At 37.1% G+C, this 17344-nt stretch overlaps 1 protein-coding gene across 2 annotated transcripts in view; it reads right to left on the reverse strand.

The window, feature by feature from the left end:
- LOC137389515 (uncharacterized) overlaps positions 1 to 17344 on the reverse strand; it is a 33386-nt gene that overhangs the window by 2571 nt on the left and 13471 nt on the right. For both annotated transcript variants that reach the window (XM_068075542.1, XM_068075541.1), the window contains exons 8-15: positions 16249 to 16335; positions 9647 to 9851; positions 8354 to 8496; positions 4836 to 4919; positions 3382 to 3574; positions 2503 to 2639; positions 2097 to 2215; positions 1454 to 1700 (exon numbers count right to left, since the gene is read on the reverse strand). In XM_068075542.1, coding sequence (XP_067931643.1) covers positions 1454 to 1700; positions 2097 to 2215; positions 2503 to 2639; positions 3382 to 3574; positions 4836 to 4919; positions 8354 to 8496; positions 9647 to 9851; positions 16249 to 16335 — 1215 coding nt within the window. The remainder of the gene's footprint in view (positions 1 to 1453; positions 1701 to 2096; positions 2216 to 2502; positions 2640 to 3381; positions 3575 to 4835; positions 4920 to 8353; positions 8497 to 9646; positions 9852 to 16248; positions 16336 to 17344) is intronic.

The following is a 17344-nucleotide window of genomic DNA, read 5'->3' on the forward strand; positions in this document are numbered from 1 at the left end:
CGGAACTCTGCAGTCGTAATGCGCCTCATTAAGTATATGCATAGCCACTAGTCAACAGGTACAAACAGCTAATAGCTCTACATGAGAGACTCTACATATAGAAGGAAAGAGTTTAAAATATGCTATGGGCTGATGACTCCACAAGCATTGGTATGCTTCCAACAACGTAGGTAGCCATGTGCCTCAACAAAGTCCGAGGTTAAATCAGGGTGTCAGGTTTAACGCCTTAACCATGAAAGAGTTTTATAGCGACAAGTATTCGCACTCAGAAACATGACCAGTGGTCAAGTGAGATTCATGAGAGAACTCTGGTCAGTTGTTGATAAACAACAGTGCTGAGGCAAGGTAAACAAGTGCCGGTACACCGCTTGTTACGATTCGCTAACAGAAAAATAAACTCGGTGAGTGAGGTGAAGTGAATGACTCACATTTGGTGATCTCCTAAACACAACCGATATGCAAGAGAAAGGTAAATGGATAAAAAGAAAATCGATCACTGGGTCAATGCGCAGTCGTAATGCCTATTACTAGAGTGTAGTTGTGGAGGACTTAACAAATAGATCCTAACAATAGACATGCGTAGCACTACCTAGTATAAAATAAACAGAGGTAATATTTATTGCTGACATTAGGGGTGACCCGCACTCAAAATCAATAGCCTTGTAATAAAAAAGATTAGGTTATTCGAAAACTGAGGCATTACAGAGCAATGTTCATGAACAGAACAGGATTTTTATGCCTTCATTACGCTAATACACATCCAGGGTTTTGCCCTCCGTGTATGTAGCGCTACCACTCTAAGGCACTGATTCTGAACAATGTATCGACATAGTAAACATTTTTCCTTTTGTAAATATCCTGTGAAAGAAAGGTGGGCAAGCTTTCGAGAGCGATGGCATGCGCTGGTTTTGTTACAGGAAAGTCAAGAAGTGCAGATCTACGCATTGTTCAAAGCGCTACACGAGTTAACTGAGATCGGTTTACCCCCTCAGTCGCTTTTGCACTTTTGCATTCACTTCTATCAACTTCTACTGATTCCTAACAAATCATACCAACTCGTACCAACCCTTACCGACTCGTATCAAACCATACTAAGTTGTACCCACTTTTACTGACTTGTACCAAATTGAATCATATCAGCACAAATCAATTCTTACTGACTCATACAAAATCATCCCAACTTGTACCAACTCTTCCTGATTCATAAGAAAAGGGAAGAGATGTTATCAAATCATATTGACAACACTGACATACCAAATGTGCTTCACTAGTGCTGAGTTCCAATATCTACTAAGTATGTATGTCAAATCATAGCGTATGAAAAGAGCACCATACTGCAGCATTTACTTGTTTGAACGAAAAGCTATGCTAATCTCCAGATCGACCTGATGCATATGTTCCTATTAGACAAACATAAACTGCTATAGCAGTAAGCCTGTTCAACAGAATTCACCTCAATTGTTATAGATGATGGAGCCAGCTTTCCTAGCTCTATTCGTAGACGTTCGGCAAAGCCATCTGTCAGGGTTGTTCCTCCGCTGAGGTAAATACTCTGCCACATTCTATCCCTACTGCTTGATGAACAGTTTTGTATGGCGTTTTTGATGAGCTTAGGTAAGGTAGGGCCATCATTCCCTATCAGCTCAGTTTTCATTAGGCCTTCAGCGGCCTTGAACCGTGCTGTGTCAACAGCTATGTGCCTGGCAGAGAAATGTAAATATAAGCAAGGAACAATACGATACTGTAAATATATAGTACAAATTATATATAAAAATTTATATATAAATTAATATTAATTTATTTATATTATAATATTAATTAATTGTATTATTATATTAATATTAATTATATTATTAATTTATATTTATATACTGCATATATACATGTATATATTTAATATAATTTATATATAGTTTTTGAACATATACTATAATTATATTGTGAGTACAATCAAGGAACTAACAATATACTCATCCAAATCTAACCATTTGCTGTATTGAATAATAAAAGCGGAAACAGTACTGTTTCTGAGCAAACTCGTAACATGCCCAATTTGTTGGCATAAATAATATTAACATGAAATAGTGAATTTCCACCTGAGATGAAAGTTGGGAGGCAAATCAAAATTGGATAGGTCAACAGTGATCTCGCACTCTGACTCATTGCACATATACTTCAGCAGGTCATCTCCGTAGTGCCTCGACACGAAGCAAGTCTACAACCAAATGAAAGTTTACCTTATCTTGCGTCCAAATCATTTACATATAAATTGTCTCAAGACTGACGCAAGTATCTGTTGATTACGGACACCACCACGGGACACCACGGTGGTTCTTTTGATTCTTTTTCTAATCAAATATCCTATTTACATAACTAATTTAATGCATGCCTTGAATCCAATAGAGAATATTATAACAGTTGATTTGTATGTATAATGTGAAACGTGAATGAGTGTAAACTTAACGAGTATTTTGTTACATCTGAGGATTCCTTTGGAATTACCTTTTCTTTGACGAGGCGAGGAATGAGCATTTCAACAGGAGTAAAAAGTCTATAGTCAGCGAGGTAACTGTTGAGGCTGTCGGTCATATGACTGCCTCCAAATGATTGCCTGTTTAAGCCTCCACCTACCAGGTGCCCTGTGTCAAGAGATGCATAGTTGCAGACACTCGGTGGTTCAGAAAATACTCCAAGAGCTCCTTGCAGGAAAGGTTATAAATGTGAAGAGCTGAGAAGAATTCTCCTTTTGATCTTCATCATAGAGAGAGAAGGAAGTGGTAGAAAGAAAGAAGAAAGAAAAGGAGTTGAGAGAAAGAAGAGAGGTAGACGAGGTGTAGAGAAAAAAATAGAAAACTGGAAGAGGTAGAATGCATGTAACAGAGCAAGATTGCAAAGAAGGCATGGGATGAAGAGAGTGTAAGACAGAGAGTTTTGGAGAAGAGTGTTAAATGAATGCAAGAGGAAAAACTAAAGACTACAAGAGTATTTGAAGGTGTGAAATAACATAGCCGTGTGGGAAGAATACATATTCCACTTGATCTCCCATAAACGCACGGCTGATGAATTCCTGCTACACCCTGGCTATGAAATCAAAATGCTTGCATGTTGAATGAGTCTGACATGCATGTGTTATTATGTGTTGATTTAAGCCAGAAATATCAATAGTTTTTGTTTAACAAGCTGGATGACACCTAACAACAAGTAAGATCTCATGTCACTGGATAGCAAAGGAGCGTGCATACTATTTGGCTACGATTAAACAAGTTAACTAAACAAAAAACATATTTATTTGAAAAGAAACTACATTCATCTATATTTCAGTTAACAAAAATACGCTAAAGTGAAAAAGTCAGAAAATAATAAGAGAACACGATAGCATACCGTCTATTAGAGGCACTATTTCAATTCTCTCGCCGATGTCAACGATAACTCCGCAAGTAGTTTTATATAGGAAGGAAGTGAGTAGGGATTGATTGATGATATTGACAGCGGCCATCTTGTATTTCACGAGCAGTAGATTCAGTACCTCTTCCTTTAACCTGTTGCTGAAGTTATGCGGCGTCGAGAGCAGCATCTGAGAATGCACAAGGTATGAATAGTTCTACATGTATACACATGCAGTATATCCATGAATCTAGCGATCTATTTGACTGGTAACAGTAAATTCAGATGAACAAGTAAATTTTTTTCTTAAGTTGTAAGTTTAATAGTTTTATAGGTTGATGAAACAGGAACAGAAGGAAGGGACCAAATGCTGTCGAGAGAGGATAAAACTTAATACAGAATCCACAACTCAATTTTAATGAAGTTATTTGAATTGCTGGATTGCCAATGAAGAGCTAGAGATGTGTTTGCTGACCTATATAATATGACCTATATAAACGCCATGCTATTGAACAAGGTTGAGCTGGAAATAATATTAAGAGTGGACAATTTGGCGCAAAACATGACAAATTGTGTTTATCTCTTATGCAAAGACAGTAAAAGCCATGAGTGCTAGCTGATCAGAGAATCGGGAGGAATAAATTAGACATTAAGTTTTTCGTACTGATGCTATCGCTCATTGGATCTCAAGCGGAACCCAACACAAGCCAGAGAGTTCAACGATAACAATCTTATGCAGATAATTTCCACTACAAAGTGAATTTGCAAGCAAACACTTCCTAAAGCTGGTCAAAAGCATTCTTGAACGGTTCTGTTCTTTTACAGATCAGTTGCAGCAACAAACACAAATAAACACAGCCGCCAAAAGAGAAGAGGTAGACAGCAACAAGGAGAAATTCTCAGATATACAGCATTGAGCAGACAGACATGGGAGATATCGAATTTTTTTGTCCAAGCTAAAATGATCAAGTAATTACTAAGCATTTTCAAATGGATAACGGAGCATCAGGCAGTGACACCATGGGAAAGTAAACCTGGTAGAGTACAAACATACCAAAAGAGCAAAAAGCAGCCAAGCTTACGTGCACTTTCTTCACTGAGTTAATTATTCATGGGTGTAGCAACTTTAGTAGAAGTACCATGAAATCGATACCAAGCCAAATATTCTACCTCACAATAAAATATCAGTGAAATCTCAATAGCACACAAATAGTTACATGACACATACAAGCAGGTACATGACACACACTAACAGGTTTATGACACACGCGCAAAAACAGGTTCATGACACATACATATAGGTACATGACACACACAGACAGGTACACGACACACTCAGACAGACCAAAAACTACTACTCATTTGAATTTTTAAAATCACTAACTTTTATAACAATTGCATATACCAGTGCTTAAAAAGAAGGCTTGACAACAAGCAAGGTATTTACATACCGCATAGACCTCTACATCCCTGATTTTCAGCTCTTTAAAGATCTTTGCAAACAGAGCTGGAAGGACTTGCAGGTTGACGCGGGTCTACATTCAACAACAAAGACAATTAGTTCCACGTTTCTAACCATAAATAAATAATAGATGAATCATTTCTGTACTGTAAACACTGCACAGCTCTGATCAGATGAGGCAGTTAAAACCTTTGAGTATCATATGCTAAGAAAGCGCATGAGCAATACTAACCCTGGCTGCGCAGAAACATGTGATAAAAACCAATTAAACATGTGATGCATGCATGACAAAAATGTGGGCTTATCTTGTCTTCATATTTCACCGCTCTACGACTAACTAAAACACAGATAGTGATGCTCTGCCAATACCAAATGACAGTAGTCGAGAAAAGACTGGTATTTCAATGGCTGGAACATATACTCTCAGCAAGCAGGAAATACCCGGAAAATGTGCAAGGTGTCAAAAAGTAAAATAATTTTAGAAGTTCATCCGAAGAGCTGGAGGTGAAATGCCGGCTGTAATCTACCCCCAACTTTGCAGATTTGGAAGAATAAAACAGTTTTACAGAAAGCTGCATTTGTATTAGTTTTTTACAACCATTACCATAATAAAGTATGACCAGGATACAACCATGAAACACGCAGGTGACAAAAAACTTACGTCACAATAGAAGCAAAACTTCAAAGGTGCATGTCGACCAGGCGTAAAATAACGCAGTCATTATATAACACCTGCGGTGATGATTTTGGTTTGAAATTTACACTAATGCACTTAATTAAATATTTTATATGAAATTGGTGTCAAAGGAAAGTATGTAACCTGATACATAAAGAAGGGGACTTTATTCCGGTGTCCTAGTCATTGACGTATGCGAGTTAAATCGCATCGCTGACGAGTTAAAACACTTCGCTGACGAGTTAAATCATTTCGCTGACAAGTTAAATCACATCGCTGACGAGTTAAATCATTTCACTGATGAGTTAAATCACTTCACTGACGCTGTGATTTAGTATAGAAAAGTAAAAAAGTTCGCATTAGCTAGATGCATCCATCACATTGTTTTCATTGCAAAAAAGTTGGTAAAACAAAAATTAAAACCTTTAATTCTTTACTCATTTACCAAACTTCCTTTCATAGGCCAATGGCTGATTTCTTTCCTATTGGCTATAATTCGCATTCCTCCATAACACTCCACCATACTTATTCAATCTATTACTGTGGCAAAAACTTGTATTATACCACAAATATAACTCTCTTCCCACAAATACTGGTAAGCCCTGATGCGCTGTTTGTGAATATTTATACATTCTAACAAACACAATAGCATGATGAAGATGCTGACTCATGGGATGCTGGCATGAGACCGCACGGCAGCGTCTCTGAGTATCAAACAATGTACAACACCAACCACGCCAATATCAACATTCTAGAAAGTTACAAAAGCATACTTGTAAGTACTCGCAGCTGTCATAACACTCACATTTATCTAAGAAAAAGGGTATATAAACTTTTGAGAGAGTGTTAAACATCAAAATGGGTCAGCAACAAACCACTGATACAGAGTAATAACAGAGTTAGCCGAGTTGCACTTCATTAGATGTGTTACAATTCTGACTTCAATCGAAAAACTTTAAGAAAAAATGCTTCAAAAATCGATCTTTTTTTAGTACAAACACAGCAAGCAAGATGCAGATGCTACCTACTCATCTCAAACAATTAAAGTAAAAAAAATTTCTAATCATTTTATAATAAGTTCCAAAAAAGTAAAGCAATATTAAATGATTATAAACAATGAAAAGCTAAATAATATAAATTTCAGCAATAAAACTTCATTCGAAATGCTTGTAGCTTCTTCAGATGTATAGTTACGCCTGTTTAAAGTTCAAAAACGGTTTAAAATTAAAATGGTTCAAAAATAAAATGGTTTAAAATGGCTTTGTTATACTCATAAGCGATGATCACAAAAAACAAATATGCGTGTTGTGATGCTGACTAAGTTATGTAACATAACAATATTTTCAACAATAGCTGGCATTTCATAACAATGGGCTGTAAGCTTAATGTAGCGGATAATGAAATAAACAAAAATGTCTACCAGTTATGAAAACAAGGTCATAGTTGGTCACATGTAATCATAGGAACATCGTCTCTACAGAACGCTGAGTAGAGTGAAATATAACAGCTGGCCGAGTGATGCTTTATAAACACAATGTTCTCTTTACCACCATTGGTGGTAAAATCATGATCTTTCATCATTCATAGAAAGCATAATAAAAATTCATAGAAATTCATAATATTCTATGTGCAGACAAATCCATAATTATAACACGCAAATCGATGTTATTGAAAGTAAAATTTTCACGCTATCATACCAACTAGAATTAGAAGAAAATGTTAAAATCTAAGGCTATTTATCCGACGGCGCCCAGCGCCCATCTAGTACTCGAGTTCATTTCTTGAGACTAATAAAATATTACTAAATTATTTGTTGTGACTGAACAAGAAAGAAGTGGTGAGCATGTTGACAGAGACGTTACTGCTATTAATACATACGAGTATCTGTAAAGGCCCTAGAGGCTGGGAAGGTAATGAAATTTCGAGTCGTTAATCTGTTCCAGTTTTTCATTATTACAGCCATAAATATGGAAATGGAGGAGAATTACTTAAATAAAAGCAGATTATTACATGTACGTCATGTACTTTTTGAAAAAGAAATTGCAAAAAGTTCAGATCCAGGTTGCTGGCATTTACACTTGTGTTCACACTAGTATCTCACTTTTGGTTGGTCGACTACGACTAAACGTTACATTATAAGTATTTCTATGTTTCTTCCAAAATTACGATACACTATTTTATCAGAAAAGAAACTAACCATAGACTGAGATCATTCAAACAGAAATAGATACACATCGTGTCAATACAATTGTTACGATGCAACTTTAAAGATCGATCCTGTCGACAAGATAAAGCTCATGCAAAATGTCATCCGTGAAATGTCGATCAGTTGCCAACAAGCAATTGTGGCGATCAGTTGCCAACAAGCAATCATGGCCTTACAAAGCAAAAAATATGGTGATTAAAATCTGTAAATAAAATGTTTTTATAAATGGTAAGACTAAAAATGCCAAAACAAAATAAAACCTGCAGCTGTGGAAATCTGCTGCGTGTGCTACAAAACTAAAAACAACATTAGCATGACCACCTCAGCCATTACATAGGCCTTTATCAATGAGAAGAATGAGAGACATAATGGAGACAAGCAAAAAGAGTTGGTCTTCCAAACTGCCACAGAAAAAATTAAAATTATTGTAATTTTACATTTGAACAAGATTGATATAATACTGATCTAATTTTGGTTATAAACATAGGCTAATTAAATATTTGTGACCAACAGTTCAGACTCAGATGAAGAAGTCTTACAGCAGGACTGGAAAACAAATCCCTGCTCAACACCCATGATGCTACGGTAAGAGTATTACACAATATTATTGACATTATAAACCCACTGTGTGCACATCTTTGCAGGAAGAGATGGGCCTGTGCATGCCATGAACTCTGTTCTCCGGTTCATACGCTTCGTGTCCAATCACCAGCTCTCCCTGACCAGTGCTGGAGCTAACGCATGGGAAGAACAACTGGGGATAGCTGGCTGCAACAACGCCCTGACACACGTTACAAAACAATGCTATAAAACTAAAAGCTCACAATGTTGCCAAGACAAAAGTCCAATTACTTTCCTTTCTACCCAGCATGAACATTTTGTCTATAAAAATTCCATATTGTCAAAAATCGCCTAATATCAAATATTAAGCGATTTTTGACAGAAATTTTCTGGCGGCAGTTACGACGTTGTTTCGCGTGTGGTGCTTGTCTGGCTGTGACAGCGCCACAGCCTGACGAGTGCCATACGCGAAACAACTTTGTAGCTGCCGTGAGAAAATTTTTGTTGAAAAAAAATTACACAATGTATTATTTCTGAAGTTATCATCTGATGAGAGCAGATCTATATCTGTTTGAAACAACTCTGTAGTGATTGACTAACATCTAAGTGCTCTTTATATTTTACTATACATATATATATATATATATAACCTTACCCATATTATTATTATTATTTTACTACACGAAAATTCTATATATATATATATATTTATATATAAAATTTTCGTGGAGTAAAATAATAATAATAATATGGGTAAGGAAAAGAAATTGAGCTAAAAGTCACCGCAATCGAAATTGTTTAGAGCTATTGCGCCGTTCAGGTGGCAATATTTTTTATCTACATATATACCCTACAGGATGAAATTATGCGCGGAGTTAAATTTCGCGAGAATTGTCTTTTCATGCATATTCGCGGACTAAATTACTCGCGGATGAACACATTCGTGGATGAATTAATCTGTGAAAGTAACTAGCAATAGAGTAAAACCTTCACGTGCGTATACCACGTGTTTAGGTTTCTATTTAGCTAAGAAATGGCTCTTATTAGTAAGCTTAGCAATACTAGCTTACTGAAACTAGCCATTGGCAATGTTCTAGGCTAATGGCAAGTGACAGGCAACTACATTACCTGTCACTGTTTATAAGCTGATTTTAATACCCGTGCAACGCTGGGAATTCCGCTAGTATATACATACTACACAATATCTTTTGTCTAACTGTGGGGTAGTGGCTCTACAATTTCAATAAATTTCTTGAGTAAATTTTTCAGGGTACCTACAACTGTAAACGCTGATAAATTCGCAAATATGTATGATTTGACTATTTCTATGAGCCAAGAAAAAATTGCCATAACTTACGCTCACTGCCGAGCAATCCAGCTCGGATGTTGGTGCTGCCAAGGTCAACAATGATGACCTTGGGAGTAGCAGCCGATGGTGTACTAACCAAACGTGGTTGTATGTAGTTAGTGTGAGGAGAACATTTGATCTGCGTAGAGAAACACGCCCTCCATTGCATGAAGTCGTGCTCAGAGAAACATCGTACCATCAGATAGTGACCTCTCTGAAACATAGCAGGAGGTCTGTTCCAATTTACTGTGCAGAAATATTAAGAGATCTAGATAAGATTTAGTGTAAGCTCACAAAGAAGAGGCTGTAATAAAGCGAGATAAGATAACTCTAAATATTGAGTGGCTCAATGCTGTGACGATACACGCAGTGCAGTATATGTAAACACAGTAATGATATACAGTGTGGGTTTGATAAAAGCGTAGCACGCTTGGTTACATAAAAGATCTCATCAATTGGACGGGAGGTCAGATAAGAGAAGTTGTGCACCAACATTATCTCAACCAAATAAAATTAATTTCGCTTTTTATACCATCGACAATGGATTGAGTTGGAATGGCCTACTCAATGAATTGAGTTTGATGTAGAGATATGGCCATTCACACAGAAGATGCTTCCCATAGCCTGTGGTACAACATGAGTTTTATGTCGGTTTAGGCGACATTGGAGTTTATGTCAAGCAATCATCTGCAAGAGATTCTTGTAATGACAGTAATAAAACATTATATATCGCACTTTTTGCTTTTTTGTTACACAAGGCATTCCTAAGAAGCAAAAAGTGAGCGGGTAAGATTGATCTGTCTCTAAATCCTTTACACTATTAACACTTCACAGAAAATCTTATTGCCATTCGAGTAAAATCCCGTATCAACACATTGGACAGTTTTGAAATCACAAAACACCAATGAGACACTCTTATCAGATTGATTGGCCAAACCTTGTAGGTTTGAGCTTATCGATTGCAAAATAACTTGACACTTTATGCCCGAAGACAAGTCGATTTCAATAAGCAAAAAAGAATTTGTGACAGGCTACAAGTCGAAGGTGTAATGTTAGCCACATTTGCAGATGGGAGAAAAGAGATAATGACATTCTTTTTAAATTCCGTTGTATAAGAGGGCTGGTGGGCATGATAGTTTACTTTCGCAATTGCCAAAAATTGTAAGAAAGATGTGGAGCCTTGACAGATATTTATCGGATCGGATTGTTATGCCCTGAGCACAAAGTTGACCAAATTCCTGGGCTGTATTTTTGGATTCGACACGGATTATGTATATCTGAAGAATAATGCTGATGAAGGAGCTCGCAATAGATAACCGCCAACATTATTTCACATAATGACACTGACACGTTAATAAGAGCACAAATAGAAAAGAGTTAAATTTGAGAAACAGAGATAAAATCGAGAAAAGTACAATGCAGAGAGGTTAGCTCAAAACGACTAGAACATAAGCGATAACATAACCTGCGCACTTCATCAAATGATTAGAATTGACGCAAACTAGGACTCTCTGTTGTAAAAGGCCAAAATGACATTCTCTGCTCAACAATTGCCGAGCTAACTACAAACAAGTTACAATTTATTATAAAAACGCTACAGCTTTCAGTTTTATTGTAAAAGTAAATAAATTTTAATAATGGTTTGTTTTGCAAAAAATAGGTGTAGCGTGCAGAATAGTTGACACTGCACACCACTGTCCAAATTTCAAGATCACTTTGGAATGCAAGTTCAGCAAATATGTTTAAACTAGTAATAGATCTTATAAATAGCTTGTGGACTGAACAATAAGAGTGGGTGGTGCCAAGGACAACCTTATTTGGTAAATGCTTGTGACTGAGCCAATGTATACTATCTCAAACATCTTTTCTGACAAGCTTAAACGAACTGACTGATGAGTAGTTGACAATCTGGCACTGCTTGCCATTTTGGTCAGGGAATCAAAGATACAAATGAGACAACTCCCAATACTGAAATATAACAACCTATTATTGAGACAAACAACGATACGCTTTTAATATTGTCATTAAAAGAAATGGATTGATAGTCGGAAACGGATATTATTCGCTGTCTTTTATGACAATGCCAAGTGCTTTGTTAAACAAACCCATAAACTATAACAACTGACACGAGCTATTCCTATTCCGGCAGCATTAACAGCTATAAATTAGATTAATGTCACAATGTAATGTAGGAATATTACATTCCTTTCCATGATATCATCTTGGCAGCACCGGTTGCTGCCAACAGTTAGCAGGCAAATGGTCCTACTATATATTCTACCAATTGACTATTCAGCTATGCCTAAATGGTGGACTAATAGAAGCTCCAGAAACTGGAGCAACAGCAGAGAGATTCTCTCGTCTTCGAGCGGCATCCATGAGAACCTTGGTTCATATTTCTAACAAGAATACCTACCGTAATTTTATTTTTAACATCAGAATTTAAAATCTGTAAACCATTCATAACAGCAAACCTTATAATAACCCAAAGAATTATTGCGATGCATAAAAAATAATGTGAAGTTTTTGCTTCTTTATTGGCAATTTTTCAGTTCATTGACAGATACGGTTGCTAGCTTTATAAACCTAGAAAGATAATCTCCAACTCATGAAATTACATAACTCTCCTAATGGTTTCAAAGCCTTTCACTGGCCTCGTCAACTGACCAAAGTTACCAGTAGATTAACTATTACTGATTGCAAGGCTCATGCAAATACACCTAAGTCAATATTCACCCACTGGCTGTTCACAGACCTACAACACTATTTCAGCACGCTCTAGCAGTTATCTTGCCATGCATATTATAGTAGAGTAAACCATAAAAATCAGAGTCTTTATGGCTACCACTAGCCAGTGAGGCAAAACTAGGTCACCTACCATAACCAACAGTTGATAGCCTCTGCTTACAAATATTGTTGAAATGTGTATGCATGTACACGTGAGTTGTTTTGCATGCCAAGATGAGTAAAACATGTTAAAATAAATTATATGTGAAGAGAAATATTTATATAATACTTTTTATTTAATATTTTATATGTTTAATATAAAGTAATGGTCAGTTTGCTTTACTTTTATTATATTTTGTACATTTTGGTTATTATTCTTCTAAACATATTTTTGCAGATGACGACATGTAATTAAAAGAACAACTCATATTATGGAAGCAATCGGTAAGTTAGGGTAGAATATATGAAGATAAGGAGAGTGGAGGAATAAACATATTACAAGATCTGGTGAATTCTTCAGCTCATTTTTACTCTAATAGACATCTGGGGTTGAATAGTAATTTCCGATGAAGTTTGCCTTTATGTCAATCAAACAAACTTTTACTAAAAACACTTCAACATTTGTTGATGAACCATCTAAGAGAAAGTGTCAACCATAGGAAGTAGTATGACAACAGGCGTCGACAGGAGGTATTTGTGTGTCGACCAAAACCAAGTCTGCCCGACGATTATTTGAGAAAATGCCTGGTTGATAGTATAACAGAGAGATTCTAAGTTATATTTAATCTGCCAAGTGAAGCAAATATTAAGTTGATTGCGAATCAGACTCACAACTGCTACAGCAATGAGAAGACAACTACTTAGGGAATACCAGCTGATGTCTACATCCATCAATCGATTTTTGGTTCAGGTTAGCAAGAAATTATCTTTTATATTTGCAATAAAAAAATGGCTCGTGAATACTAATATATTTCTGGGAGTTAGCAACACCCAAAATAATTTTTGGGAGTTGCCTTCTCTCTTATTATTATCTACTATATAAACGGCAATCGTTGTCTGTTTATCTATCTATCTATCTATCTATCTATCTATCTATCTATCTATCTATCTATCTATCTATCTATCTATCTATCTATCTATCTATATATCTATCTATCTATCTGTGTGTCTGTCCGCTTTATAGAGTACCGTACTTTTCCGACTATTAGCCGCTACTTTTATATAAGGGCGTGTCTACTCTGCGATTTTTTTCACCGCTAGGGCGCATTAACGGAAATCTCCGGTTAGTACACGCCTCTATTATAATACGTAACCTGCTATTCATCGTAGGGATGGACGATAAATACTGATATGCTAATAGTATGAGTTGTCTTCTCGATATATTGAGTCACCGATAACTCCCAAATATGAGCAGTATAAATAAATTACCGTATATGGCGGTCTTTTTTTTCGATTCGATCGTTAGTTAGTAATCTTTTATTTTGCTGATAACAAAATAACAAAAAGCCTCTATTTGCAGGCATATTATCCAATAAAACGGAAACTGTAGAAGAATCCTGAATGCAAGATAGTAGTGAACAATTCATATTTAGTTTGAGATTATTTGTGTAAAAGTTAAAAGAAAATTTACATGAGAGGATGACTTCTAATAAGTAATGCAGGATAGCTTATACAAAGATAAATTGATTGATATTTCCACTACTTAATAACGTTGGATTTGCCGCTGTTCGTGATAGTTGGTCATGTTCATTTCCTTCAGCAGCCGAGTTACTAATTTTTTTCCAGCTACGAGTAGGCCTATTGTAACTTACTATTACAGAACTTTCACGAGTACTCCGAGGGTTGCGATACGCTATTGTGAAAAGAAAGAGAGCAGCTGCTATCGACTTACTGTCACCCTGCATCAGCCATGACCAGCTATACGTCGCCTGCTCAAAAGTAGGCACACGCCGAAAACTGTTTCTTCATACGCCCGACAGAAAAACCAAAAATGTTGTCTATCCGCATGTGTTGCGTTGAACTAAGGGAGGGAGAGAGGGAGAGAGAGAGAAAGGGAGAGAGAGAGAGAGGAGGAGAGGGAGAGAGAGAGAGAGGGAGAGAAGGGGGAGAGAGAGGGAGAGCGAGGAGGAGAGGGGGAGGGAGAGAGAGGGAGAGGGGGGAGAGGGAGGAAGAGGGAGAGAGGGGAAAGAGGGAGCGAGGAGGAGAGGGGGGGAGAGAGAGAGAGGGATAGAAAGGGAGAGAAAGAGGGAGAAGAGAGAGGGGAGAAAGGGAGAGAGAGGGGAGAAAGGGAGAGAGAGAGGGAGAAAAGGGGAGAGAGAGGGAGAGCGAGGAGGAGAGGGGGGGAGAGAGAGAGAGGGAGAGAAAGAGGGAGAGAGAGAAAGGGGGAAGAGGGAGAGAGGGGAGAGAGAGAGGAGGAGAGAAGGGGAGAGAGAGGGAGAGGGGGAAGAGGGAGGGAGAGGGGGAAGAGGGAGGGAGAGGGGGAAGAGGGAGGGAGAGGGGAAAGAGGGAGAGAGGGAAAAGAGGGAGAGAAGGAGAGAGAGAGGGAGAGAAAGAGGGAGGAGAGAGAGGGGGAAGAGGGAGGGAGAGAGAGGGGAAAGACAGAGAGAGGGAGAGAGGGGAAAGAGGGAGAGAGAGAGGGAGAGCAAGGAGGAGAGGGGGGGAGGAGAGAGAGGGAGAGAAAGAGGGAGAGAAAGAGGGAGAGAGAGAGGGGAGAGAGGGAGAGGAGAGAGAGGGGAGAGACGGAGAGAGGGGAAAGAGGGAGAGAAGGAGAGAGAGAGGGAGAGCGAGGAGGAGAGAGGGAGAGAGAGGGAGAGAAAGAGGGAGAAGAGGGAGGGAGAGAGAGGGGAGAGAGGGAGAGAGAGGAAAGAGGGAGAGATGGAGAGAGGGAGATGTAACTGCATATTTGGAGTTGTTTTACGGTATGAAAGCCAACTCTCAATAAACCTTATGCTGCCCGTGAATCTGCTCCTGTAGACGGGTAATGCAGCTAGTAAAACAAAAATAAACATGAGCAGATCTCATATGAATCTGTTAAAAACTCCAATTTTAATGCTTGCACTTAAAGATTTAGTTTTGCTACTATCATTGAGTGTAGTTAACTCATGTCATGCTATTCAAGCAAAACAGCTCATATAAGAACTTTGTAATGCAAGGAAATAGGCATTGTTTTCAATTACGCGAAGTTGCATTCACTTTTTTGAAAACAACAAACAACATTTGTAGGCCTACCACAATATGTACGAAATGTAGATAATGCGGTCAACAGAGAGACGCTAAAATAACTGAGCAGATAATTAACATGTATAATTAGTCTGCTGCAGTTTCTAGCCCTATGCCGACTTATTCCTAACATAGTCTGTTATAAACCAAAGCGGCAGAAAATAGCAAAAAACGACGCATTAAATTGCTTAAAACTAATAATAAATGCCCTAGATAACTGTAAAAGACAAACAATTTCAAAGTGACGCTTAATGCAATTTTTTAATTTTCATCACTTGGATGAGAATGTTATCATTGTTAGGGAGTTGTCACTTCATATAAAATGAGAAAATAACTCCCGATTAATAAAACAGAGTCGCTAATTATTTTAAAGGTTTATCTATGTTTGTTATAATTTCATATACTTCACCTTTACTAATCTCTTTTAGATACAGCCTTTTAAATGAAACAACTGTGTGTTAGAATATGTATGAATCGCTCAGTCCATAACTGGAGTGATAGATGCTACATTCTTTCAAAAAAGAGTTTTAATTCATGAGAGAAAATGATATCATCACTCATCAGGTGTGTCTACGTCAAATTGCATAGGAAATAAAGTGCAGTACTTAAAGCTAGTAGCCGTTTATCTGTGTAGCGGTAGGCAAACAATTTGGTTTAAAACTTACCATATCATCGATGCCAATTACTCTGCTCGAGAATTCCTCCACCTTGCCACCCATTAATGACATGTTCGACTCCAGTGCTCCACTTCTCTGCAGTAAAGAGATGGCAGCAATAGTTAATGCTTCCAACAATGAAATTCTTTAAAACTTTAAACAAATTTAAAGTCATAACCTTTAAAATCTTTAAAGATGATGACTTTCAAAAGTTACTTTTTGCTTTATGGGAATCACATGGCATACGGCCATAAGAAGTAAAGAATAACTTGTAATGGCCTACATACGCTTGTGGAATATGAGCAAATAGCTAGCACTCTTCAACATACACAGAAATACATGTGACTATTTACAAACACCTAAAGGTACTGGTCAATAATTCTGTCATCCACCACATCACAAGATAGCTGTCTGGTATTTTCTTGCAACATACAGCAATGTGATTGACTCATTTGACATATGACACACGTTGTTTGACTGTAAGCTTCAGAGTGAGATCAACTTGACAACTAAAGACTAGGTAAAAGAATATGCTATCGTGATGAAAGCGTGGGAACACAATCTTAAAAAAGAAGACAAGCAGAATTTGTCAGATCTGTAAAAAGGTTTTACAACAGAATACACTGCTTCAATGTGATACACTGTTGCACTCAGACAGGTAGAAATATATGGAGTTAGAAACAACTTGCATCTTTCTTCATTTATAATGTACAGTAGATGCTCCTACAACGTAAATTATCTGTTCTTAGAATGTTTATTTTTAGGGATTTTATGTAATACGAACAGTAAAATACATGTAAATTGTCTAATCTTCTAATTGCCAAGATCTTCTGAAACTCACCCTTTTAGGCCCTTCAAAAAAAGCTAAACTTGACTGTTAATTTAATGACTCTACTCTACATCAACTTATTTCCTGTTTTTTATCTTTTTCACCTGGTCCATGACTACGGTAATTTTATGATAAGTTAAGGGGAGCGCACACTTCGATGTCAATTTAAATTGATTTTTTTTTAGACAGCAACATCTATGCTACAAAGAAAAAACTGAAAAATATTGTATATGTTTAAAATAAATTAAAACAAAAAAATATATATACTATAATAAG

The sequence above is a fragment of the Watersipora subatra genome, chromosome 3 (assembly GCF_963576615.1).
Source record: "Watersipora subatra chromosome 3, tzWatSuba1.1, whole genome shotgun sequence".
Taxonomy (NCBI): Eukaryota; Metazoa; Bryozoa; class Gymnolaemata; order Cheilostomatida; family Watersiporidae; genus Watersipora; species Watersipora subatra.